This window comes from Etheostoma cragini, chromosome 3 (genome assembly GCF_013103735.1).
Source record: "Etheostoma cragini isolate CJK2018 chromosome 3, CSU_Ecrag_1.0, whole genome shotgun sequence".
Classification (NCBI taxonomy): Eukaryota; Metazoa; Chordata; class Actinopteri; order Perciformes; family Percidae; genus Etheostoma; species Etheostoma cragini.
In genome coordinates this window covers 6,239,970-6,264,067 of record NC_048409.1, presented here as the reverse complement: position 1 = coordinate 6,264,067, position 24,098 = coordinate 6,239,970, and the positions used below count along the sequence as shown (strand labels likewise).

Sequence of the window (24,098 nt, the reverse complement as noted above, 5' to 3'; positions counted from 1 at the left end):
CACTTGCAAAAATACACTTGGCCTTGTTTCTATGTCGGAGGCATGGCTTTTTGGCAGTAACCCTTCCATGAAGACCACTTCTGGCCAGGCTTCTTGAAGCTTCCTCCCGCTCGGCCCATTTGTAGTTTCAGGTGTGCTGTCAACAGTTTTACAGACATCACGTTTACAATAATGGCCTACGGGTAAAATCATTTTTGGGCTAACTGTCAGGGGCATTTTTTTGTTGCACTACACCTGACATCTAGGAAAAAAAGAACTGTCTGCAAGGCTGAGCGCAGTGTTCCTGGGGGCCTGGCTGGACCATATGGTGGAAATGAAAACCAAATTCTAGCTCGTCGCAGGAAGTCCACGGTGACCATAACGCTACTCTGACTCCATAGGTGGAATTGTGGTCACCGCTACATATTTTCTTCTTTGTATTGGTAGTGGTGGCTTTTAGTGTAGCATTATCATCTGCTTTATAGTCACCGGGCTTTTCACAAACTTGTCCGTGCTTTGCTAGCAGCGCAGCAGAGTAATATATTATTATATAATCAGCGTCATCACTTCCACTTATATGCTTTGAGGCCCATTATTTAAAACCTTTTTTTTATTCAGGAGTGAACATGTGCTCTGAGGTACCGGATGGTTTGTCCTTCCTCTGGGCTGCAGAATACACATCTGGTACAACTGTGAGTAGTATTAAATTGTACTTCAAGATAGAAAGCCCAGAGAGGTGTGTGTGTATGTGTTGTGTTGTGTGTGTGTGTGTGTGTGTGTGTGTGAGAAAGAGATGGTGCAGATGATCAGTAATTTTCCTCCTCTGAAGAAAGTGATGATAAGGTTCCTCTGAGTTAAGTAGGTTTCCACACACAACCCTTCACATGCAGGCTTGCCTGTGCTTTACTGCACACACATTATTACTGGCTGAACACCAACTACCTTTTTTCCAGCTGACTTTCCGCTTGTGTGTCCAAAGACACAGTAATGAAGAGTAAGCCAGCAAGGTGAAACGGATACCAGTTGTACATCTGTGAAATCTATAAGTACTGTGTCTGTGAATTGTTAACAATTCATTGTCAGTAAAATGCATTAGTTCGTAGACAGTAGGACACACCCGGAAACGACTGAAGGTATCCACACTTCCTCTCCAAACTCCACCTCCAACTTCAGGAAATAACCCCTTCAGCTTATTATCTGGATAAGGATTGCTTGTTGGTTGGGATTACACCGGGTTTTAAGAGACACACTTGACTCCGTGTGAAGTGTTTGCGCTCCAAAATCAAGTGTTGCATGTAACTTCAGTAATGGACTGAACTGTGTTTTACCTTCCGGAGATACGATCGTCCTTTCTCAGAGCAAGACTGGAAGTAATCAGAGCTTTAATCTTTTTTAGATCGAGCGGACAAACCCCCGCCCCTCAATCTGTGTGGTTCAGGAGCTGATTTGTAAATGTAGATTAAACAAATTTGCTTCCTTTCATCTTGTTTTCAATCTGTTTTATGACACAAAAGAAACCTAATAAGAAAGCTAGATATGATTAACACTTGGATACCAATTTCTTAAAACCCTTTTGAAGGACTTTCACATAGAACTTTGGGTGAAATGTGTGTGTTATATTAACTTTAAAGGATAAGACATTAATTTGATCCTGCACAGACAAAAGGTAGCCCCTGAATGTTACTTAATATGGTCCTTTCTCTGCTCTTACATAAGGCTTCAGGTGTCTAACTCCTAAATTGAAGGTGTATTTAAGAGTTCCGCCACTCACTATGCAAAAGGAGGTGCCTGTGGCTATAAATGGAGCATTTTAAGGGAAGTGTGTGTGTGTGTGTTTGGATCAAAAGGCAATTTAAAGGCTTTTAAAAGAGATGTCTGTGTGGTGGAGGCCCTCCCGATGATTGACTCTGCTCTAGTGCGTGTGGTAGAGAGAGAGAGCATGAGACATCAGTTTTATTTGTTGTAAAACCCACTCTCACAGGCTACAAAATGTCTCACTACGGCTGGCAGTTTCACATCGCGATTCAAAAAGCCGTTGCAAACCGCACAAAATCTAAATGTGTTGGCAGCGATGGCAATTTCTCTTTGTCAGGTCATTCCATTCACTGTCATCCACCTGTGGTCTCGATGACTCAGCAGTTGACAGGAAATAAAAAAGTCAACCTAACATAGACCAGCAACGCTGAGCCCCCTTGCAAAACATCTATACCTTTCTCACCCACATTTGTCCTCAGTTTTCCCCACAAAGTGTGTACTTTGCAAGTACGTCTGACTGGGGGAAAAGAAACACACACAGCCTCTAAGTGAATTAGAGGTGTGTGTGTGCGTGTGTACGTGTGTGTGTGTGTGTGTGTACCTCCAACCATAAACCACAGAACACACGTTCACACTTTAAATACCCTTATGCTATACAGTCAGTTGATCCAACTCTGTTTCACTCGATGACACCATCATGGGATGCTCAGAGCTGTTGGTTTTGGGTTTTCTCCTAAATTTTGCTCACTGCTTGGAAATTTTGGGTAAGTCTTCAGGGTTATAATCCATCTGTGACTGTCAGCTGTTTATGGACCTATTTTACCAGCCCTTGAGGTCTTGTTTAACCTGTGGCATTTACACTGAACAGTGCTGCTATGGTTTTCCTAAGTGATTAGTCCAATTATAAATGTACACGGGCAATAAAACCACACGCTGGATGCATCTTGAAGGCAGTAAGTAATTATTTATGCAATATATTGCTGATGGCATGTTGGTGTTGTCACTCCAGTAGTCAGTTCATTATTATTGACCAGCGGTGTCACCTAAAACCACATTAGGTCCGTTACAGGCTTTAAAAGTTAATATATGAGGGTTGTAAAGTTTTTTTCTTTGTCAGTGGAAAACCCTCTGCAGCCTACACTTATTTAAATGTCCTACAGATGGGCTTTAGGTGAAGTCTTTGTCACTGGGACTTCCAGCTGGAGATAGAAGTTTAAACATGTGAAAAAGTTTTTTTAAGTTGAAAGTCTTATTTGTTTACCACATCCCCAGTCTGTGAAGGAAGAGTTGCTGTGCACCACTGAATGGTTGCTGTTTGGTGAGAAAAATAAGCTCCTGGGGCTCAGGAAATATGATGCAGAGCATGAATAACTGATCTTTTTTTCTCTCAGTTATTACTTAGTTTGTATCCTTAAGGTGTGCCTTTTCCATGCTTGGCTGACATTTATTTTGGCAATAACTTGCAAGGGCAAATGAATTTTAAACCCACAAGGCATAATTGCACTGATCCAGCACAGTTATTTCTCTCCCTCTGTGCCCTTTCCTCTTAAAAGACTTTGGAGGCTTCTCCACATTGTTTCCATTTGCTGTGATGTATAGGAAGACCAACAGCATTTCAGCTTTATAGTGTTTGATGCAAACAGTTCAGTTTAGACTGCAGCAGCTGGCTGTGTGCTCCGTGGTCTGCAAGGAAGCAGTGCAGCAGCATCATTTTACTCATAATGTATATAAAGCTGAATAGGGGTTCTTGGCTTCAGCTGGCTGATGGGGCACACTGTGTCCTCAAGTGCACTTTAATAAAGTTAGCAGAGGAAGCAGGATGAGAGGGACTTTGTATGCATTGGAGTCTGCACACTGTCCTTTCTGCAAGTTTTAAAACATGTCAGCTTCTATTAAATGTCTTTTCCTCTGGAAACAAACTGGGGCTGGTTTCTCTACAGTTGAGATATGGATCTGGGCCTAACTTTTGGACTGGTTTCATTCAAAAAAATGTATGCTCAGATGGGCCGATCTGCCCTTTATGAGGTCATAATGGGCAAGGTTACCTCTCCTTTCTCTGCTTTGCCCCGCCTAGAGAATTTGGCCCATTCATGAGGGAGAGACATCATGGCTTTCAAACAAGGACACTGGCAGTTGGTCAAGGCCCCACCCCCAGCCTCCACCTTGCCCCCCCCTCTCTTCCTCAAAAGCTACAGACTCCGAAATGGCACATAGTAAAGAGCTCATTGTGGGATGTCTCTAGTGTCTGTATATCTGCACCAAGGCGGAATTTGGGGAAAGAGTTTTCAGATATGGTATTAGGGGACCACTAAGGTCTATATAAAAGCAATCCAAAGAGCACCATGTCATCGGACCTTTAACATAATGGAGTCCTCTATTTAATATACACTAAGGGGACAAGGTTGCAATAGTCAGGTGCCACTATGTGCACAAAGATCAATTCCTGTCTTCAGCCATTTGATTGTCAGAGGGCTCTATATATAACTTGGACTTTCCTGTCAGTTTTTGGGTTACATGTTTGTTAGCCATGCTAGTGGCACAGATGGCACTGACGTTAGTTCGTTATTGGGTCGGTCCACCACTTTAGTCCGAACTGAGTGTCTCAACACCTATTTAATGGATTGCTATGTAATTGTAGACAGACATCCATGACGCCGACTGACTTTGCTGATCCCCTGACTTTTCCTCCAGCGTCTCCATGGTATTGACATTTTTGGATCTGAGGGACAGAAACAGGTGTGGGATGGAGGTCGTGAACATTAGTTCAGATATTCATGTTCCCCTCAGGATGTGTTTTAACAACTTTAGTTAACGGCCTGACCTTTGATTTAGCGTCACCATCAGGTCAAAATTAAAAAAAATTCAACAAAGTACTTTAGTGTATATGGAAAATTAAATTGTAAACAGGACAGAGCAAAATGAAGAAGAAAAAAAGTATAACTTTATATTTGAATGATTAATTTCATTAATGACTTTCCATTGTTATTGCACATTTCAGTCTAAAAAATTGCATTTAAGCTTTTGCATTCACTTTTTAAAGTTTTCTATTTTAGGATTTTTCATTTTCACAATGCATTTTACAATATCAACTTGAAATTTCAATATCCAGTTTCCTGTTCATTTCTTTTTACTATGGCCTGATAATCCTTTTGTACTTAAACAATAAAAAATGATTTTCTATTGTTTTCTCTCTTGCCAATTTGTTTTCTGTCAACTGCAGTCACCTTCTGCTTACGGCTGTTCAAGTAAACTCACAACCTTTCATTGTTGTTAAAAGTTGTGTTTTTCATTGTCTCATGTCCAGATCGAGACCCAAATCTTGAGATCCCGCACAACCTCACAGCAGTTCTGGGAGAGGACGCCTACCTGAGCTGTAGATATCTGGGCGAGCATGAGATTCTGAGCGCCCAGTGGAAACGCCAGATTAACTCCATTAAATCCAAGCGACTGGCAGGATTTACTGATGGCAAACCATTTGGCCGCAGTGACTTCTCAAAGCCAGCCTCTCCTACCAACCTCACAGTTCAGATAAATGTCTCCAGTGTGGAAGTAGAGGGACAATACATCTGCGAGTTTAAAACAGAGGAAGACGATATTTCTGACAGCCTATTCCTCACAGTAGTAGGTAAACCAAGCCAATAATGTGTGTCTTATTCTTTTATTCATTCCCCATTGCCTGATGAGATTGCAATAATTTAAAGTTATCTGCTGCAATACCAGTTTGATGCCTTCATCCTTTAACAAGGATGACATGTTTGCTTAATTCCTTCACAGCTCGGCCTGATGTGCAGATCCTGGTGAATTCAGAGACCATAAACGGTTCTCAATACCAGTCGGTGTCATGCTCCGCGGTCGGTGGCAGGCCTGTTCCTCAGATCAGCTGGTCGGTCAAAGGCCGCCCTCCCTCAGATTACTTTTACACTGTGAACGTGAGTGAAACCGCACACTCAAACGGAACCTCCACCCTGAGCAGCATCCTGCGCTTCCCCACCCATCTGCAGGAAGAGGACAGCGTGATCTGCTCGGTCCAACACCCAACCCTCCAAAACCCCAAACTCACCACAGCCAGGGTGGAAACCTACAGTAAGCCCACACTTGCAGCTGAGTGTGTCATTGTTGTTAGTGTTTGTCCATCTGTGTTACCAGGAAGTGACGCGTCTTATGCATCCCACGGAACTTTTAGGCAAGTCCCGCCCTACAAAGCAGCTCAATTGGTTGGGGTTAGGCATCAACCTTGTGGTTAAGATTAGGATAACCAATTGGTCAGGGGATAGGAGCTTATCAAATAGGGTAAGGTTACCTTGCATAAGCATGGACACCTTGCCAATAGTGTGTGAATTCTACTGAAGGGGGGGTCTTGCCTTGAAGTTGCTTGGATTCCATAATAACGCGGAGGTGACTTATTGTGTTGCGTCACCAGTCAGTTATGTAATCATGCATCATGACTCAGCATCTCACTACACAATAACTTTTTTTCCTGCTAGCTGTTCCTTCCTACTCTGTTCCACGTACATAGTGACAGACCATAAATCACGTTGTACAGTTCAATGCATTCATGTGGGAATGCACTCTTTTTACTGCTGTCAAACTAATGCAACAACGTAATGCAGCAGCAATTAATAACTATATCATACCAACGTGCAATTTGCTAACTGCATTTCTACAGATAATTGTCTTTTGGAACAAAAACATTCACTCATATGTAGTGTACATAAGTTGAGTTGTAGAGAAAAACATTTTTAAATTTTAAGTCTTGAAACAACGTACCATGAATTATTAATGGTAGAGGATCCTTGTGTCTTCCTTAAGTGAGAAGGAACTCGAAGTCCAGCACACTCACCTTCCAAAACTTTTTGTTCCATAGACTTTAATTAGGTACCCTGACAATGTTAAAGCTGCTGTGATCTATATATTTTTTATATAACCAGTGGATCAAATGAAAAAGGGGTCAGTCGTAGTGTAAGTCCACAGAGAATTATGACCTGACTCTGCAGTTTCTCTCAGCTCTGCGGAGGATCTTTTCAGGTCATTGTTTTGGTTTTATAGTCCATCCACACTATTCTGTTTTGGTTCACTTATACAAGCTCAGCACTAACCAGCAGACAGACAGTTAGTGACTCGCTAGTGAAGCTAGTGTATTATTTAGCAGCTAAAAGGCCGGATAGTACAGTTAAGTCATGAGTTGGTGTCAAAAACAAAGTAAAAAGAGAGAGAATGTTGGATTTACATTCACCAGGTGGCCAGAAACTAGTCTCCAAATAAATGTTACCCTGTATATGTTATATGTTAGGCAATATGTCATTGTTGTATTAGTCTGGCTGTGTGGATGTACATTGCTGCTACATAAAGCCAGACATCCTGGGCGTCTCTCACGTTCGAAGGTCCCTCCCCTCATGCTACCTCCGCTATCTAATTTGCAAGTAGACTCCGCCCAGGAGATTGGTTAAAAGGACAAACAATCCAGAGTTTTTTCTCCACTATTCCAGAATAGATTGGCGGTGTATCTAGACTATACTTAAGCGCTGACACTACTGTGAAGATAGTTCTGGCAATGCGGGCTAATGTTGTGTCGGCAACAATCAGATAATCCAGATTAAAATTACATCATTTTTTTTCACATAGAACAACCCAAATTTAGAAACAGCTGGTAACAGAGATTTAAAAACAAGTGGTGTACTGCTGTCGCAGTGCACTGGAATGTTGCTCCGCCATTTTGTTTGTGAGAACATAGTTCATAACCTGGTAGGAAGTCATGGTTTTTGTAAAACCTTGAAGACCCAACAATCATTTAAGCACATGCCATAAAAGATAGACAATAAAAACAAATGGAACAGTTAAATTTTCATATTTTTTCTCAGTCTATAGCTGGCTATCTAACTAGTAAAGATGAGAAAGCAGCAAAACGTTCTTTCATTTTTTAGTTATAGTTGACTTATGACCCATCAATGTTCAAGTTCACATCCCATATGTGGGCTCTGGTTGCCATGTTACATGCACTAGCTGCAGCACACATGAGGCAAAATGGTAGTCCAAACCAACAAAGTTAATGCGTTTGTGTGTTGCAGCATGATGGCGCTCGTTAGGACCATTTCAATTTGATCATGCTCTCATAAAATGCCCTTCCTCTACTACTGTCAGATTCAAATTGAAATGCCCCCAAGTGGTCACAGGCTGCTTGTTGGCTCCCCTGCATTTGAAGAGGTTTACTCAAGTTAAAGCTTTTGTGCGTAACTTTTTAAAATAAATGAGGGTCCGCTCCATTCAAGCCATTGCCAAATATGTTGCTGCAAAGCTAGTTAAGATAATCACACAACTCTCTCTGTATTTCTCAGTATGGCTATATTAATTCTGGCGTCCGGCGACTTTCCCGCGCAGAAATTCAAGCGAAGATAATTATCTCTTCTGAAGAGTTTTTTTGAATCCTCCATGTCATTCTTGGCTTTTTGCGACTGCGGGGAGGAGGGAGGGGGCGCTGCCGCAATCACGGACTGTGGATGCACCGACAGTTTTATTGTCATTACTTAGAATTCCTCATGGGGGCGACAGAAACTGTGCACTATGGCTTTAAGTATTGTTTTTTTAGGCACTTTAAGCAGTCTAGAGCGTCCAGATCGATACGATAACGAACCCATTAGCACGAGCCAGGCCAGCCAGCTCTTCCGTCCGTGATACATTAACACTCCACTGAAGTACTGCAGCTTAAGTAATTTTCAAACTGCAGTGGTTTTAAATTCACACAGAACTGTAGGTGTTAACAGATGACAATTTTTAATGGTCTCCTTAACTCACTTTAAGCCTACGTACGCATCCCCAACACCCAAGCCCACTTCTCAAACTCATTAGGGATGGCTGGATATTGTCCGACACCACAACTTTAATGTATTTGATAATAGACTCTGATCTCTGCTGGTCCATGCATTAGAGCATGCAGTTCTCTCAGCTTTGGTTGGCCAGCAGCTGGGCCAGACATCTGCTCTCAGCTGCAGCCCGGCCAGCAGATGGGACAGGTGATAAGCCTAAATCAGCACTCTCCAAACCCCAAGCAGAAAGCCCTCATGGCTTGTGTTTAGCTAACATTCAGCTCATCCGGCCCTGGCTTCCTACTCAAGAAAAACACTCTGAGCCTCAACTTGATATCTGACTTTTTAATTTGCTGGGATAAAAACATTAGATTCTTCTCGCTTTTCTTCCTGCTCTCTAGCAAGGCCAAATGTGACAATTAAAGCAGAGATGGTACAACGAGGGGGAACTGAGTTCTGGGTGGTCTCTTGCATTTCATCTGGAGGGAGACCTGACGCTGACATTTCCTTGGCTTTGAACACCGACGAAGAGCTGCAGAGAGAGTACAGCACAGACACAGACACAGACACGCAAACAAGCTCAGTCCTCCTCCCTGTAACAGTGTACGAGGGACGCAATGTCACCTGTGTGTTTGACCACCCCAAATTTACACACAAAGTGTCCCGAGTCATAACGCTGCCATCGTTTTGTGAGTATTATCAGATTCACCTTTTGAAATCTCTGCTGATGCTCATGAGACAGAAGTTACAGAAAACTCATATGTGCTTTCTATTTTTCTTAGATTTGTCTGGAAAGCTGGGAAGCTACAGGGATAACTTCCAAGACCCTGAATCTTTAGAGCTGCAGGAAGGACAGAGTGACACGGTCATCAGCCTGCAGGTCACTGGGAATGTGCCACATTACACCGTTACCTGCAAAAAGTGAGAAATATTTGGCGTTGTAAAGTCTTGCAAATTCTGTCCTATAATTGTATTTTCTCCTTTTTCTCCCCTCTTTTTCACTTGGGAGAAAAAAATAATTTAAAAAGGGAAATAAGAGGAGAAACTCACACATGTGTAGACTGAAACAACCTACATACCCTGTGGAGGATGTGGTGACAAGTTTGGTGGCACCAGACCACAAGGGATAGACGGCAGGAACCAGATTGAGACGATGTTATTTCCTGATTGAAATAACAGTCATATTTTAATATTGGTAAAATATTAACAAAGAAGTATGAATTCCTCTTTCTAATCCTGCTCATGTTTCCCTCCAGAGATGATGGGCCCTTGCCTGAACGCGTGGAGCTGGTTGGCAACAGCAGCCTCATAGTTCAGGGTCCTGTGGAGCATCAGCATGCCGGCCTGTACGAATGCGTCTTCTCCTATCACCAACTGAATGCAACGCTTACGTTTAACGTCACAGTCAAACCTCACCATACACAGCCTGGTACGTGAACCTCTTTGCATACTGTTTTTTTTAAAAGACTTTTACGTCTACATTTAGAATTTTCGGCATTGTCTGACTGAAATATTGATGTGGAACCTTCTTTCCTCTCAGTTGCTCCCACAGTACGAGTGGATTTGCAGACTGAAGATGGATACAGGGTGATTAAGTGCTCAGCAGCTGATGCTGTTCCTGCAGCCAACATGTCCTGGCTTCTACCAGAGGGTGTGTCTGGAGTGTCTTGGTTCAATTTCACTTCTCATAATGGAAGCCACTCTGTCAAAGGAGTCTTGCTCCTCCCTGCCTGCACGCCTTGGGAGCTCACTGCAGTGTGTGTGATAAATCACCCTGCGTTTGAGGAGCCAGAGAACAGAAGCATGACCCTCCCTCATTGCGGTATGTTCGACAAATCAAGCGGTGGATGATTTTGTCCGAGTAGTGGACATACTTGGCCGTATAAGCGCCATATATTTCTATCTTCTTCTCAAAAGAAACTACTGTGGTGTAACTTCTCTTTCCCACGCAGCTCGCCCACACATTGCCATCAACTCCAGCACTGAGTGGAAGGATGGTGAGGAGTACACAAAGGTGGACTGCTTTGTGGACAGCGTTGCCCCTGCAGCAACCATAACCTGGCATGCTGGAAACGGTTATAACAGCATCAGTTCTGTTCATGTATCTCTGTCTGAGATGGAAGTCCAGGCTGATGGTTTGATACGGGCCCGGAGCTCTGCACACTTCTTGTCTTCTTTGTATTCTGGTCAGAATGTGACCTGCAGGGTGGAGCACCCAAGCCTGGAGGCACCTGAAAAAAGAGCATTACAAATTCTTGTGCACAGTACGTGATTTCTTTTCTTCAAGATCTTTTACTCTGCGACCCAAGCAAACTCACACAGCTGCTCGTCTGCTTTCTTGTTCCCCCTTGTTTTCTTTTTTTCAGAAGCCCCTGTGCTGAGTGTATCTGTGGCGAGACAGGAGGACTCTCACCTCTGGCTGGCAGTGTGTGACTGCAGAGGCGAGGGTGTCGGAACCAACCTCGCCTGGGTCCTTCCAGAAAATGCCAAAGGCCAAACATCTCTGCACTCAACGTATGAAGGGCGTGTCATTAAAGCCAGGTTGACTTATCAGTTTCCTCTGGCCTATCATGAGGGGCAGGACCTGACCTGTGTGTATCATTTTGAAAATGGAGCCACAGAGAAAAAGACCGTTCACATCCCCAGATACTGTGAGTTTAACAGAAACTATACTTGTGCACTTCAGTTACTCCAAATGGAGTAATTCACATTGATGCATTCAATGATCCAAAGGTACAAGGTTCATCTTCAAGGTTCAACTGACTTTTCTGCAGATATCTCCTCTGTGAAAGTCTTAAACCACACAACTCCTCTGCAAAGCCGCTACAGTGGTGAGACAATCGTACACAGACTGGCTCTCAAGGAAAATCATCACAACCAGAGAGTACTGCTCCGAGTTGAAGGCAACGTGCCAGAGTACAACATTGACTGCAGAAGGTGGTGTATCCTCTAATATCTAGGACCTAATCATTAAGACAAAGTACCTTTTTGCTCAGTGTGCTGCACAAAATTCAATGCCCCCCCCCCCCCCCCCATTTAAAGTTGCTCTAAGTGATGTTGGGTGACGTTCAAAGTAATTTCAAACAAAACGAGGGTAGCTCTCCCCCTCCCTCCTCCTCATCCCATCCTTTCGCCATCCCTTCCGTGCTTCTGCGCACTACCCCCCCCCCCAACCCACAACAAAAAAGGTTGTTGTCTTCTTATTTTTACTTTTTATATTGGTTACTTGAATGTTATGTTTGTCTGTGGACCTAATCGGTTAAAAATGTCATGTCTCCACCGTGGGATAGAGGGAAACGTAATTTCGATCTCTTTGTATGTTTTGACATGTGAAGAAATTGACAATAAAACAGACTTTGACTTTGACTTTGAAAAAGTAAAAAAAAAAAAAAACGCGTGCCATTGCTCAGAGCATCTTTTTAAAGGAACTGACACACTCCGAGGGTTATCAACCAGAAAATATAAACTAGATCTTTTCTATAACATGGATCTAGCATCCAGTATCCTTTTGATACTAAGGTATAAGTTTGGAGATATTATTATTATTATTTCAGGCATTTTCAGCCTTTATTTTTGACAGGACAGCTGAAGACAGGAAAGGGGAGCAAGCGGGGGAATGACATGCAGCAAAGGGTCGGAGGTCAGAGTTGAAACCCAGCCCTCTGCGTCGAGGAGTAAACATCTATGTATGGGTGCCTGCTCTATCCACTGAGCTATCTGGGCACCCAGTTTGGAGATATTTTATAGATTTTTATTGTCAACAAACCACCACAACCAAAACAAACAATTTGGGGTGGCCAAAGCCTGATACAGTTTTTTTTTTTTGTGCCACAGTTCTTTGTTGTCCTAGAACCATTAAAATGTGGGGTTTTGAGTCAGTTCCACACCCACGTCCTACTGTGAATACTCACTAAGGCACCAAATGTGAATTAACTTTAACTGTATTATTAGTAACATTTGCTAAAAACCACAGCGCCCAACTGATTTAGGAAATTAGGCCTACCGAGCCTTTTAAAATACAAACTTCATTTTGTTGATGCAATTTTTAACATTTATGTCTTAAAGGTCCCATGACGTGGTGTTCTTTGGATGCTTTTTTACAGACCTTAGTGGTTCCCTAATGCCATATCTGAAGTCTCTTTTCCAAAATTCAGCCTTGGTGCAGTATTAAAGCCACTAGAGCCGGTCCCACAATGAGCTTTCGTGCCATTTCTGAGCCTGTAGCTTTAGAGGAGGGGTGGGGGTGCCTTGACCAACTGCCACTTTGCTCGTTTGAAAGCCATGATGTCTTTCTCGCTTATGGTTTGGCCAAATTCTCTGGGCGGGCATAGCAGAGAAAGTGTAGGTAACCTTGGCCCTTATGACCTCATAAGGAGCAAAATTCCAGATCTGAGCTTTCATTTTCTCAAAGGCAGAGCAGGATGCCCAGGGCTCGGTTTACACCTATCACCATTTCTAGCCACTGGGAGACCATAGACAGGCTGGGGGAACTCATATTAATGTTAAAAATCTTAAAAAGTGAAACTTTCAAGCCATGGGACCTTTAAGTAATGGGGTGCAGACAGAGTAGCAAAGTCAGAAACAACAGAAACACTGTTGGCTTTTGTTTTTTTTCAAGTGATTTGTCCACAATAAGACAAATCAAATCTTTGAGCAACAATTTTGAGACAAACTTAGTTAAGTCATCTGTGTTTCAGGAGTGATGGCTCATTTGTCCAAATGGATGGCGTGGCAATGGTCTTCCAGTCAGCGCTCACAGAACAGGAAGAAGGTCTGTACATCTGCCAGGCGTCCTTCTATCACCACACAGCCACAGTCCGCATTCAAGTGGAGGTGGCAAGCGAGGACAAGCACATTGGTGAGCCCTTACCATGTTGTATTTTCCACCTACAATCAGAGTGTCTTGTTTACACCAGACATTCTGAGCATATCAACATGCTGAGGTATGTTTTTTTTCCTCACCACGGCAGCTCTAAGTGCAATTGCTCTTGCAATGGTTTGTCTCTGTAAACTATAGAGTGGGGTCTATACCTTATTCATCTGTAAAGTGTCCTGGGATAACTTACAGTATCACTCACACAGTTACAGTTTGTAACTTATCATTATATTTTGTGCACTCTTCTGTGTATGTGTCATTGTCTTATTTTATTTACCTTGTATCATCTTTTTCTGTTTTAGTCGGTGTGCTTTTCTTTGCCCTTTACTTTTTTTTACTTGATAAGAATTCCTATGTGCATAGACTGTTTTGTGTATGCACATATGGCAAATAAAAATCTTGATGACATGACACTATAAATACAATTGAATTAAATTATTAGTTTCAATACAATGTTTGCTGAGACTTAGTGGCTTTGACAACTGAGTCTATGTTTGTGTTTCAGCACTTGCGAGCATGATCTGTGCGTCTTCGGCCTTGGCCATCCTCTTCATCCTTGCCGTCACCCTCTGGGTGTGCTGGTGAGTTAAATGCCTCCACAGGTGACAGGTTGCAGCTCGGCAGGTGATGTGTTGACAGGCAAATGAGGGCAACCCTGCCAGTGGCATACAATACGAGACAAACAGGATGCGCGGATCGTTAACCCGACTCACCAAAACCCCAGTATAATGCTGTTATTCACAAACAGGAAGCAATGTGGTTGTAACAGACAGGTGTTTGTGCTACCGCAGACCTGCTTGTAGACAGGTAAAAAAAATGTTCCCTCTGTCTGTGAGATAAACAGATTTATTTTCCAGTTTCCTGCTCTGGCTTTTAACAGTGTTACTTCTGGCACTTTTCTGCAGTAGAATGTTGTTTGTTGGCCCTTTTATCATCAATGCCACACAGCAAAAGCAAAGGTAAAAGGTTAAAAAAAAAAGTCCACATCTTCGCAAGTTATTAGGATAATGAAATTGAAGCTGCCATTCATCAATGACAAAAATCCACAAACCCATCTCTTAATCTTATTGCTGTTGTGGAACAAATCAGTGAGTCACTCGTCTTTTACGACTGATGTGGGATATCTCTCACAATCCTAAAACTGTTTATGGGTTTCAGCCTGCAGAAGTTTCCACATTTTCACAATCACAGCCGCGTCTAACTTCTCTCAAGAAGGTTTTTCAGGATCAGATCAGGCCTTGCTGTGAATCAAGCGGCCCTGCAAAGCATAACAGAGGTTCAGAAGCTATTTCAATAGGCCCGGCTCCCTGGTCAGAACATTTGGTCAAGGTGCCATTGGTTGACAGAGCCTCTGTCCCAGTATCCCTTGCTCCAGTGGGAGAGTCCTGTCAGGCTAATTTGGGAAGGTCAGTCGCACAGTCTACAACAGGCGTAAACAAGAAAACATGACTCCATGGGAGGAAAAACTATTTTGGGACCAATGTCAACCCCTCACCCTCCCCTTCCAGTACTGGGCACACTTTGACGGCTGTGGGTCTTCATTAAGTTGATGTCATTGAGGTCATAATGTACAAAGTGAGCTGCTGCCTCTCAAAGCAAAGATCCATGATGAGGCCTCAGGTCACCACTCGTCTCCATTGTTGTTCCCGTAGAATAACGCATTCACAGCTGCAACTCGCCCATTTGAACACAGCTCAGTGTGTGAGATTACGTCACAGTGCCACCTAGTGATGGTGTTCAGCCTTGCAAGTTACTCAAACAAGTAGCAACTCAAAACAGGATTATTGACATGATTCATACAATCCTTTTGTTTTGTTTCACAGCAAAAGAAATGGCAGGACACATTATAAGGTAACATGCAAGTTTGTTTACCTTTTTTTTTTTAAATATGTTCATATATCCTCTGAATACATCCTTTTTTTTCTGGTTTTGCTCACCATTTTTATTATTAACACTCAATGTTTTTCCTAATATACTGTATATATGTTATATAAAAATTCAGAAACAGGAGTCTATCTCGGCTTTGACATCTCTGATGCAAGAGCCCGGTTCGCCTGAGGTGAAGAAGCCAGTAGTGACAGAAAACCTCAAAAAGGAAGACGCTCAGCTGGTCAGTTACGCCATAGTCATTGATATCAAGAGCACAGTGTGAAAATGGGGGGAAAAAGCTTTGGATTACACTTTCTGCTTTACAATATGCACAAAACTAGATATGAAGGCTTACTGGAAGTGCAGCATTGTTTATAATTTCAGTGTATTTTCATGAGTTCAGCATTAGAAATGAAGTTTATGTACTGAAATATGAAATATTTTTTAAGGTGTTTAGTTTTGACTGATTGGCATTAACATTACCTTTGCACTTTTTCATCTTACTTGAATTTTGTACATTTTTTTTAATGCTCATAGTATTTTGTCAATTAAATCATCCAAATAACTTTGTTTTTGTTGAATTTGTTACCTTATACTGAGCTACAAGCAACACATCTCCAGATACAGTATAGCAGAGATGACTTTGACCTAAGCTTCACACCATCTGTCCTTGTGATATCTTTGGTTTACTAAATCAGTGAGGACCATCTGCTGTGACGACCGGAGTAACTATTAATAAACTCTCATGATCCAGATGCAGTGTTACTCATCTTTAACCCTAACCCATTCGTTTGCAGTGCCGTTACACCCTCTGGTGGCGAATGATTCCACAGACACAACCGAGTGAATCCGGTTTTAGTCCCAATCACTCAGCCTATGGTCATTATATATGGAAATATACCCCTTCTTTTAAATGTTGAACTCCGAATCACTCAAATATCTATTTGCTATTAATAAGTTAGTGAAGAATTTCTTAAAGCAGTGAAAAATATTACATTCTAAAACGGTAATTTTCCACGTATGGAGGGTTTTAATGCCACAACCACTGTACTTTACCACAAAAAAATGCAAATCCGTAATCCTGCATATTATACAGTCACAACCGATTAATTTTAAAAGTTTATTTTCTTTCTTTTTTTAACACGTTTTGTCAGCTTGTACACTACCGGTCAAAAGTTTGGGATCACTTTGAAATTTCCATTGAACCCCATTATAGACCGAATACCAGACGAGATCAGTTGCATTGTTTTTTTTAACTTGGACAACAGTTTTCCCATTACATTATGTGCTTACATAATTGCAAAAGGGTTCTCCAATCCTTTTCTGGTTAGTTTTTTAAAAATGATATCAGATTACTAAACAGAATGTGCTTTTGGAAAATTGGGTAAATGGTTATGGACAATGTAGATACTGCATTAAATATCAGCCACCCACTCAGATCAACTGGTATTCTGTCTACAATGGCATTGAATGGAAATTTGTAAATGACCCCGAACCTTTGACCTGTAGTGTATATTTTGTGCCATCTAAAAATGTATATTCATTTTCATTCCAACCAAACACCACAGAGTGTTATTTCCTTGATCAGCACATCTTAAACCTGAATGCGTTTGGATAGTAATGGCAGATGATCATTGAGCCCTGTATTACATGAAAAATCATGTACAAATATTGCATATAATTCAGCTCTGTTCAAATCCGTGAATTACAGAGGCTTCAAAATGTTGCAATACAATTACACACTTAACACAAAAACAATACATTTAGATACAAATGTACAACTACTGCATAGGAAAACAGTACATCCAAGCTGCACATTCACAAACATAATGGTAGGGTTTAGTTTTTTCAAGAAAAGAAAATCCTATTCATCTTTTCTTGTAGACACATGGCCTCAACTGCAGTCCAAATGTCTTTATCTTTTCTGGAGCATCTCCAGTCTTCATTAATTCAAAGGAGTAGAAATGAGTATTTTCTGTGTCCTAAGAAAGAAAAAAAGAAAACATCAGTCCCTCTTTACATTCAGTCAGCCACTGGGTAGATACCTCCACTACGTGTGGTTAACTCTTATTCAGATTGAGCTGTTTAAATGATGTTCACCTACTTTTTAATAGATTTAACAAAGTCTGTTTGTTGCCAACAATGAACCAGTTTTCTGAATATTCTGCTCTAACTGAGGTTTCCTGCCCGCAACACCACAGCCTCATGCTAGAAATCATGAAAGCTGCAGCTACCAGCTACTCATGGATTCTTTGAGCAAACACAAAAGACAAGCCTCGAGAGCAGGCGGCATCAACCGGGGGCGGTGACACAAAGCTGCGGTAAAGTTGGACAGTTTCCAGCAGTTTCCAGCAGCCTTCTGGCTGAACAGGAAGTGACATAACCCCTGTGGTCCGATTCCGAATTAATAACATTTCATCAGACCCATTTATCAGCTCCAGTTATTTTAATTATGAAAGAGTAGCTCCTTTAAAATGCTTAACATGCGATCTGTTTCTGATTTTAATTAAGAGACTGTAGTCTGACCATAATCTGAACAGATTTAGTCTCCGACTTCTAAACATCACTATCGGCCACGCAACAAGGGTTCTGTAAACTTTATGAATGGGCCGAAGTTAGCAGTTAAAATCCCTCCAATTCCCAACCATTAAAAAGTTTATATAAAACGTCATCATGTTGAGTTGATTCTGAACCAAATCAGCTGCGAGGCTGGCATTTCCCAGCATGCCCTGGGTCCGCCTAGTTCTAGCAGTCGGTGAAAAGCAACTGCCTTGATCTCGTGAGGTTATCGTTGCCTATCGTGCATGATGTCAAAGTCGGGATCAAGTCGGACACAAATCTAACCAGCATGCAACGGGAGGCAATCGCTGCTGATTGATTCTGCGCAGAGCTGGCTCATCTTGAACGAGCCTACTTCTTAAAGGAAAAAGAAATTACGATAGCGGTATGAAATACATATTGTTGCATGTACTTAAATCTTTTATTAAGATTGTACAGCTAGAAACAAAAGTAAAATGTAAAGTACTTGCTTCATCTTTAGATGGATTCTCATAATAGGAGAATAGACTATGTCCATTTTAAAACAGCTGTGACCACGCATGCACAAATTTGGTTAATATTCAAAATCTTGTCTGTTGCCTCACCTTGGACACCATCTTGAATCCCAGACTTGCCAATGCGGAGATGAAGTTCCGTACGTTCTCGAACCTGCTCGCCACTTCCGCTATTTTAAGGACTCCCCTGCAATAAAGGTGAGAACAGTTATACAGGCATAAAGTGTACATACACACAAAGCTGCCGTGCCTGTACTGCATCAATGTGACATATGTTACCCCTTCTTTAAGACACGATTGGCCTCTGCTAGAAAATCTGCCAGGTTGGTCCCCATGAGAGAAAGGCAGAACACAGCGATGTCCACGGAGCCGTCACGGAGCGGCACCTGCACACACAGAGAATGGGGTTGGATTTTTCTAACAATCACACAGACTGTACGTGAATTGGCACGCAGAGAAACGACACACTCACGTTGGCCATGTCGCAGACTGTGACCAGCTCGCAAGCAGCTGCCAGGTCGAAGCTGTGAACTTTGTTCTTCACGCTTTGCGCTATTTTACAGTCACCGCAACCAAAGTCTGCCACCACCAGAGAGGAAGGTCTGGAATAAACAGCACAAGTGATGTGTTTACAATTATAGGATGTAAGAACTGAAAGGTGTAGCTCCCCTTTAAAGGAACTCAAAGTTACAATCAACACAGAACCGATGCAGATTTAAAGTGCCCATGTTATGAAAGTAAACCACTTTTTTCTGGGATTTGGGGTGTTATATTGTGTCTCAAGTGCTTCCACATGCATACAAACTTGGAAAAAACTATCCATGCTGTTTTGAGTGAGATACAGGTTTCTGAACATCCTCTGCCTTCAGTCTCTGGTTGAGCTGTTCAAAATCTGCACAGCTTTCTACGTCACTAGCCGAGTGCATGCTGGCTCGTTCTCAATGGCAAAACACTGCTACAACACACACTAGTTCACCATAATCTCCAAGAGAACTACTTCCTGTCCCTATTCTGCAGGTATTCTACAAGTGTCCCTCGTTTAGAAGATGTCTCCCAGCTAATCCTGGCTTGGACTGACCAAAGTTGAGGAAAGAGTTATCTAGCTGATGTGATCTTACCTAGCTACTGAGCATGTGCAACAAAGATATTAAAGAAGTGAGATGTCTCACTTTGTAGCTGAAACTGAGACCGGGTGAAAACAGGATCTTCAGCAGTGTACAGTACAACAACAATATGGTGTTTTTTGAAAATGAAACCATGTAAACCTATTCTGGTACAACCTCAAAGTACAATTATGAACTTGAAAATGAGCCAAATATGGGCACTCTATAAATTTATAGAACCACACACAGCCAACACTGCTCATCTTCCCCCAAACTGCTGACATTTACAAGGCAAAGTAGCCAAATTAAGCATCAATTCAACACCCACAGTGGAGCTTTATCTCCTGCATTATACCTCGCTGACAGCCTTCAGCAGAGTAATGGAAGATAGTTTCTGTATACTGCAGATAAATGATGTAGATAATGGGAGTTTTGGACCCCCAAGAAGCAATGTGAAGGAAATGTAATGGTTTTTACACCTGGTGTAAAGAGACGGCCCTGTTAATGTCTTGAGAGGTTGACACTAAAGTGTCTGTAACAATGTATGTTATGAATCGGCATTGATCAATGCAAGGATCTAAATTCAGTATACCCGGTGAATCAAATGAATCGCCACACGTGTTGAATGGTGCAGATGTTGAGCTGAAAGGATACAGAAACTCCTGTCTTTGTGAAGTACTGATTTCTTTCTAAAGATACTGTAAGCTTACAAAGCACTCCAATTCCGGAAATTAATGAAAAATTCCAAAAAATGTCTCAGTCATGACCGACTTCTGCTGTGATGATTGTATTCAATCAGGGCTCCACCAAACGTTGAACTTTGTAGTTCAACGCATGTTTGGTTGTCCATCAATAGAGGTTTTGATTTTTTTCAGAATGGCTGAAATAAAATCCATCACAAATAAGCGTTATCTTTTTACGAGGTGTGTGACAAAATAGCTCCGGGAATTGTTTTTATTCACTCGACACAGCTTATTTTTTTAAATGGCAGCCCGCAAAACTAGAGATGTTCCGATGTCGGAACATTAACAAAACGCTGGTATCAGGAAGTACCGGAGTTTATGCACCAATCCGATACCACATAATAAAGACCTAAAGAAAATCTACACTAAAGTAGTTTATTTATTTATGTTCTTCTTCTGTCAAACTAGATAATAAAGGAAAGTTCTGTGGTGTTCATTATTTGTGTTCATGTTTCACAAAGAGTTTAACCTGAGCTGGACCGACAACAAAGGAAATGGAAATGGAAATCCTATCACATCCATACAAGGATACAAGTAGTATACAACTATTCAAACATAATCAAAAATATGACACACTGGTGTTGGATTAGTACTCTGTATCAGCCGATACGCAAATTCAGGTATCCGAATTGGTATTGGGAAACGAAAAATGGTATTGGACAAACTTTCGCAAAACTAAGCCTACAATTGACGAAGTGCATACGTTTGATTGCTTGGTGGCCAATGAGTGTTGCGTTGAAGGTGATGTCACGCTAGTTTGGCGATCAGCTGAGAATCCCGCCTACACTGAGGGGTTACTGTCTGCATAGGAAATCAAAATAGAGAAAAGTACTGTTACCAAAAGGAAGTAAGCAACTGTGTACCCTGTTTACTGATAGTTACGCATCTTAATCACTCAATTCTCATTGGCTACCTGCCAATGTGGCAGGTAGATTGACAGTGTTACCGGCCAATTGCAAAATTCACCCGCATTTAGCGGGTGGTTGGGTGTTAATTTCAGGCCCTGCATGTGAGTACACCTGAGCCAGCTCCAGTTGCTGAAGAAGACCTTGATATGCAGTTGAGATCTCTAAAAAGAACTTTTGAAAGACAAAGCATTCCTCAGAGAAACCTAAGAAATCCAAAATGTTGAATTGCATGCAAAATACTACATTGACCATAATATCTCACTTTTTTAGAATGTAGGAGATGATGGCGTCCACTGGGTTGGCGGGCCATCTCTGAACCTGCGCCGTGTATCCTCTGTGGTAGATCCCGAAGGCCTCCGGGTCCTGCTTGAACATACGCTTCGCCTCGCCGCTGGACGTACTGTACAAAACTTCATTAATGTAGCGGAAACGAGCCGACTCCAGCCGCTGCTCCATGCGGGACCTCAGGGAGGCCGAGCGGTCCTGTTTCACCTCTGTTTCTGGTACCGCCGGCTCGTCTTTCAGCTCTGCGGGACTCTCCTGTCGCACCGCTTCCTGGCTGTGGAGCATTTTCCGCAGCTTCTCTCTTTTCAGAATCTGCTCTTTGCTCGGCACAGGTCTTTTCATGGAGGAGTGGTGATCATCACCTGTGATCTCCACTTCACCTTCATCTGCTTTCTGTTTTGATCCATCAGCAGAAGATGCTGTTGCAGCTTTTTCCCCTTTGCCACCTATTTGCTGCTTTTCCTCTTTGTGCATCTGTGCTTTAGTTGGACCGGATATTTCAGTGTCCTCTTCCGTGTCTTTCCTGGTCTGTGGTTTCCGTTGCTTTTGCTTTTTCTTTGCTGGTGTCTGACTGTTGCTGCTATATGAATCCATTTTGACTTTTTCCTTTGGCTTGAGTTGCTCCGCAGATTCGGCTTTATTGACTTCCATCTTGGGATCATTCTGGCTGTATTTATTTTTACATTTCCTCTTGTTCTTCATTTTGTTTTTCCACTGTTGTCTGCTCAGTTTCTCTGTATTCTCTGGTTTGTTTATGTTCACTGTTGCAGATGTGGTAAGTTCTTTATCCTTTGTCTCACCCGTAGACGGGATTTTTACCTTCGGAGACGCTGAAGAAGGACAGAAAACATGTTAATCATCATCAAAGTTAAATTGTGTGAACATTAGCATTGTTCTGGTTCAGAATCTATTAAATACTTAACACTTTAAAATGTAAGTGAAATGAAATCTAAGCTTTTAAGCAGTTAATAACTCACCATATTTGTTGTCTTTCTTCCTCTTTTTTGTTAAATGTTGTTCCTCATTAACAGTCTGATCCAAGTCTCCATTCCCTTGGTGCTCTGCTGTCATCTCCGCTTTCTTTCGTTTCTTCCTTCTCTTCTTTCTTTTCTGACTGTGTGATGGGACCTCTGCCTCGCTGTCACTGGACTGCTGATGGTCGTCGTTCTTCCACTCTGGTACTGAGCCCAATGTCTGCAGAGTCCGCATCAGGCTCTTCTTCCCAACCACCATGGACTGATTAGGGGATACATCCAAATAGTACATACATCAGATGGTATAATCCAGTAATTTAACTGAAATGTTGAAGACTGTCCAATATTACGACTAGGCCTGAAAAATGTATTAAAATAAATATAAAAATCGCAATATGGACTGGTGTAACATCCACATTGCAGTAGGCGCAATATTTGTTAAAGAAAGAAAATACAATTTCAAATCAAGTATTGTGGGGCTGCAGAGATGTCCTGGCCTACAAACTGTATTCTACAGACTTTAGAAAAATATCTTATATTTAATAATGAGGCAAAAATGATAATCCCCTCCGATATTATATTGTAAATCAATTGCAACATCAGTCCAAATACTTTTGTACTGTTTTCCAAATAGTTCAGCCCTAATTAAGACAGTGTTATAATAGTCAATCAAATTTGTTTTGTGTGTGTGTGTGTGTGTGTGTGTGTGTGTGTGTGTGTGTCCACACTTTGATCATGTGTAGGCCTATCTGTAGCCTACTGTCTCCCAAAGTAACTAATCATGGTAGTAAAACAACAATTGGCTGTTAAATTGCCTTAATAGCATGTGTCTTTATGGTGCCATATACCACACCATTAGATGATATTGAAGTATTTACAGTAAGTATAAGTATGGGTAGATTTAATTTGAATACAACTAGCAGCTGGTAACGTTAAACGTTGAGCTGAAGTTGAGTTTACCTTGACATTTGTGCTGCTGTTAGTCTTCTGGGTGTTTCTGAGGACAGTCTTGCTCAGGACCTGGGCGTCTTGTTCGTCACTCCAGTCTTCATTCTCATTAAACATGGTTCCAGGAGGACTGGAAGAAACACACACCTAAATGTGAAACACAGCTTGAGATGAGTGAAACTCTGTCTATCAACGCGCTAACTCTGCTAATTCAGTTACTCACCAGTTTATCTATGCGACATAAAAACGGGTTTTTTTACTTGTCAAACGAGTTGTTTCGTAGATTATGGTGTTTGTATAAAAATAATTGTAATAAACATGTAACTACATTTAATAACTGCATAAATGTCTGGTCAAAAGCAAAAGCCACGTTGGTTTCTCTCATGTGCGGAAAGGAAGCAAAACAGAACTACAGTCGCATGTTGATGACGCAAGCACACCAGAGATCTATTGGACATGAAGTTTTTTGTGGTTGTGTTGTTCGAAGCAACTACATTTTCTGTTATTGAGGATTTTGTAAACTACCACATTTAACCATTTTTGTTTATAATTATAATAACAATCACAACAATACCGTTTTTATCAGTAGTGCATTGTACAGCTATTAAGTAGTTGAATTACCACCATCATCAATCTATAGATTCAAAGTAGCCAGGTTAGCACAATTGGTGGCGCAGGCTCATACATATACGTATAGGAGTTTTCTCCTCAACGCAGCGTCCGCGGGTTCGAATCCCACCTGTGGCCCCATGTGTATGTCATTCCCCCTCTCTCTATCCCCTTATATGTCTACATGTGTCCTACA

The 24,098-nt window shown here is 41.8% G+C and overlaps 2 protein-coding genes across 3 annotated transcripts; one reads left to right on the top strand and one right to left on the bottom strand.

Moving 5' to 3' along the window:
- The first annotated feature begins 2,282 nt into the window (after positions 1 to 2,282).
- On the top strand, positions 2,283 to 15,567 carry si:ch211-149e23.4. 2 transcript variants are annotated; one of them, XM_034866694.1, is made up of 14 exons: positions 2,283 to 2,498; positions 5,039 to 5,359; positions 5,509 to 5,817; positions 8,936 to 9,223; positions 9,317 to 9,455; positions 9,791 to 9,963; positions 10,075 to 10,356; positions 10,487 to 10,798; positions 10,901 to 11,185; positions 11,309 to 11,471; positions 13,232 to 13,392; positions 13,916 to 13,991; positions 15,234 to 15,261; positions 15,413 to 15,567. In XM_034866694.1, exons 1-14 carry the CDS (start codon positions 2,432 to 2,434, stop codon positions 15,560 to 15,562), a joined length of 2,754 nt encoding a protein of 917 aa, XP_034722585.1. In that variant the 5' UTR covers positions 2,283 to 2,431; the 3' UTR covers positions 15,563 to 15,567. The 2 variants fall into 2 exon arrangements, with proteins under 2 accessions (XP_034722585.1, XP_034722586.1); XM_034866695.1 differs by lacking the exon at positions 8,936 to 9,223.
- Positions 4,595 to 23,728, bottom strand: rrp8 (ribosomal RNA processing 8). The gene is made up of 10 exons (XM_034866696.1): positions 23,517 to 23,728; positions 23,306 to 23,423; positions 22,349 to 22,607; positions 21,349 to 22,201; positions 18,805 to 18,934; positions 18,612 to 18,718; positions 18,423 to 18,519; positions 17,140 to 17,261; positions 12,978 to 12,984; positions 4,595 to 4,607 (listed from the first exon to the last, which is right to left on the bottom strand). Exons 2-8 carry the CDS (start codon positions 23,408 to 23,410, stop codon positions 17,148 to 17,150), a joined length of 1,665 nt encoding a protein of 554 aa, XP_034722587.1. The 5' UTR covers positions 23,411 to 23,423; positions 23,517 to 23,728; the 3' UTR covers positions 4,595 to 4,607; positions 12,978 to 12,984; positions 17,140 to 17,147.
- Between the last annotated feature and the right edge of the window lie 370 nt (positions 23,729 to 24,098).

Excerpts from the sequence above, each read along its gene's own strand:
- si:ch211-149e23.4 (XM_034866694.1), top strand. The coding sequence starts at position 2,432 with ATGGGATGCTCAGAGCTGTTGGTTTTGGGTTTTCTCCTAAATTTTGCT. Across the intron at positions 2,499-5,038 it reads TCACTGCTTGGAAATTTTGG|ATCGAGACCCAAATCTTGAG; the intron begins GTAAGTCTTCAG and ends TCTCATGTCCAG. Across the intron at positions 9,964-10,074 it reads ACCTCACCATACACAGCCTG|TTGCTCCCACAGTACGAGTG; the intron begins GTACGTGAACCT and ends CTTTCCTCTCAG.
- rrp8 (XM_034866696.1), bottom strand. The coding sequence starts at position 23,410 with ATGTTTAATGAGAATGAAGACTGGAGTGACGAACAAGACGCCCAGGTC. Across the intron at positions 22,202-22,348 it reads GAAGAAAGACAACAAATATG|CGTCTCCGAAGGTAAAAATC; the intron begins GTGAGTTATTAA and ends GTCCTTCTTCAG. Across the intron at positions 18,520-18,611 it reads AATCGTGTCTTAAAGAAGGG|GGGAGTCCTTAAAATAGCGG; the intron begins GTAACATATGTC and ends CCTTTATTGCAG.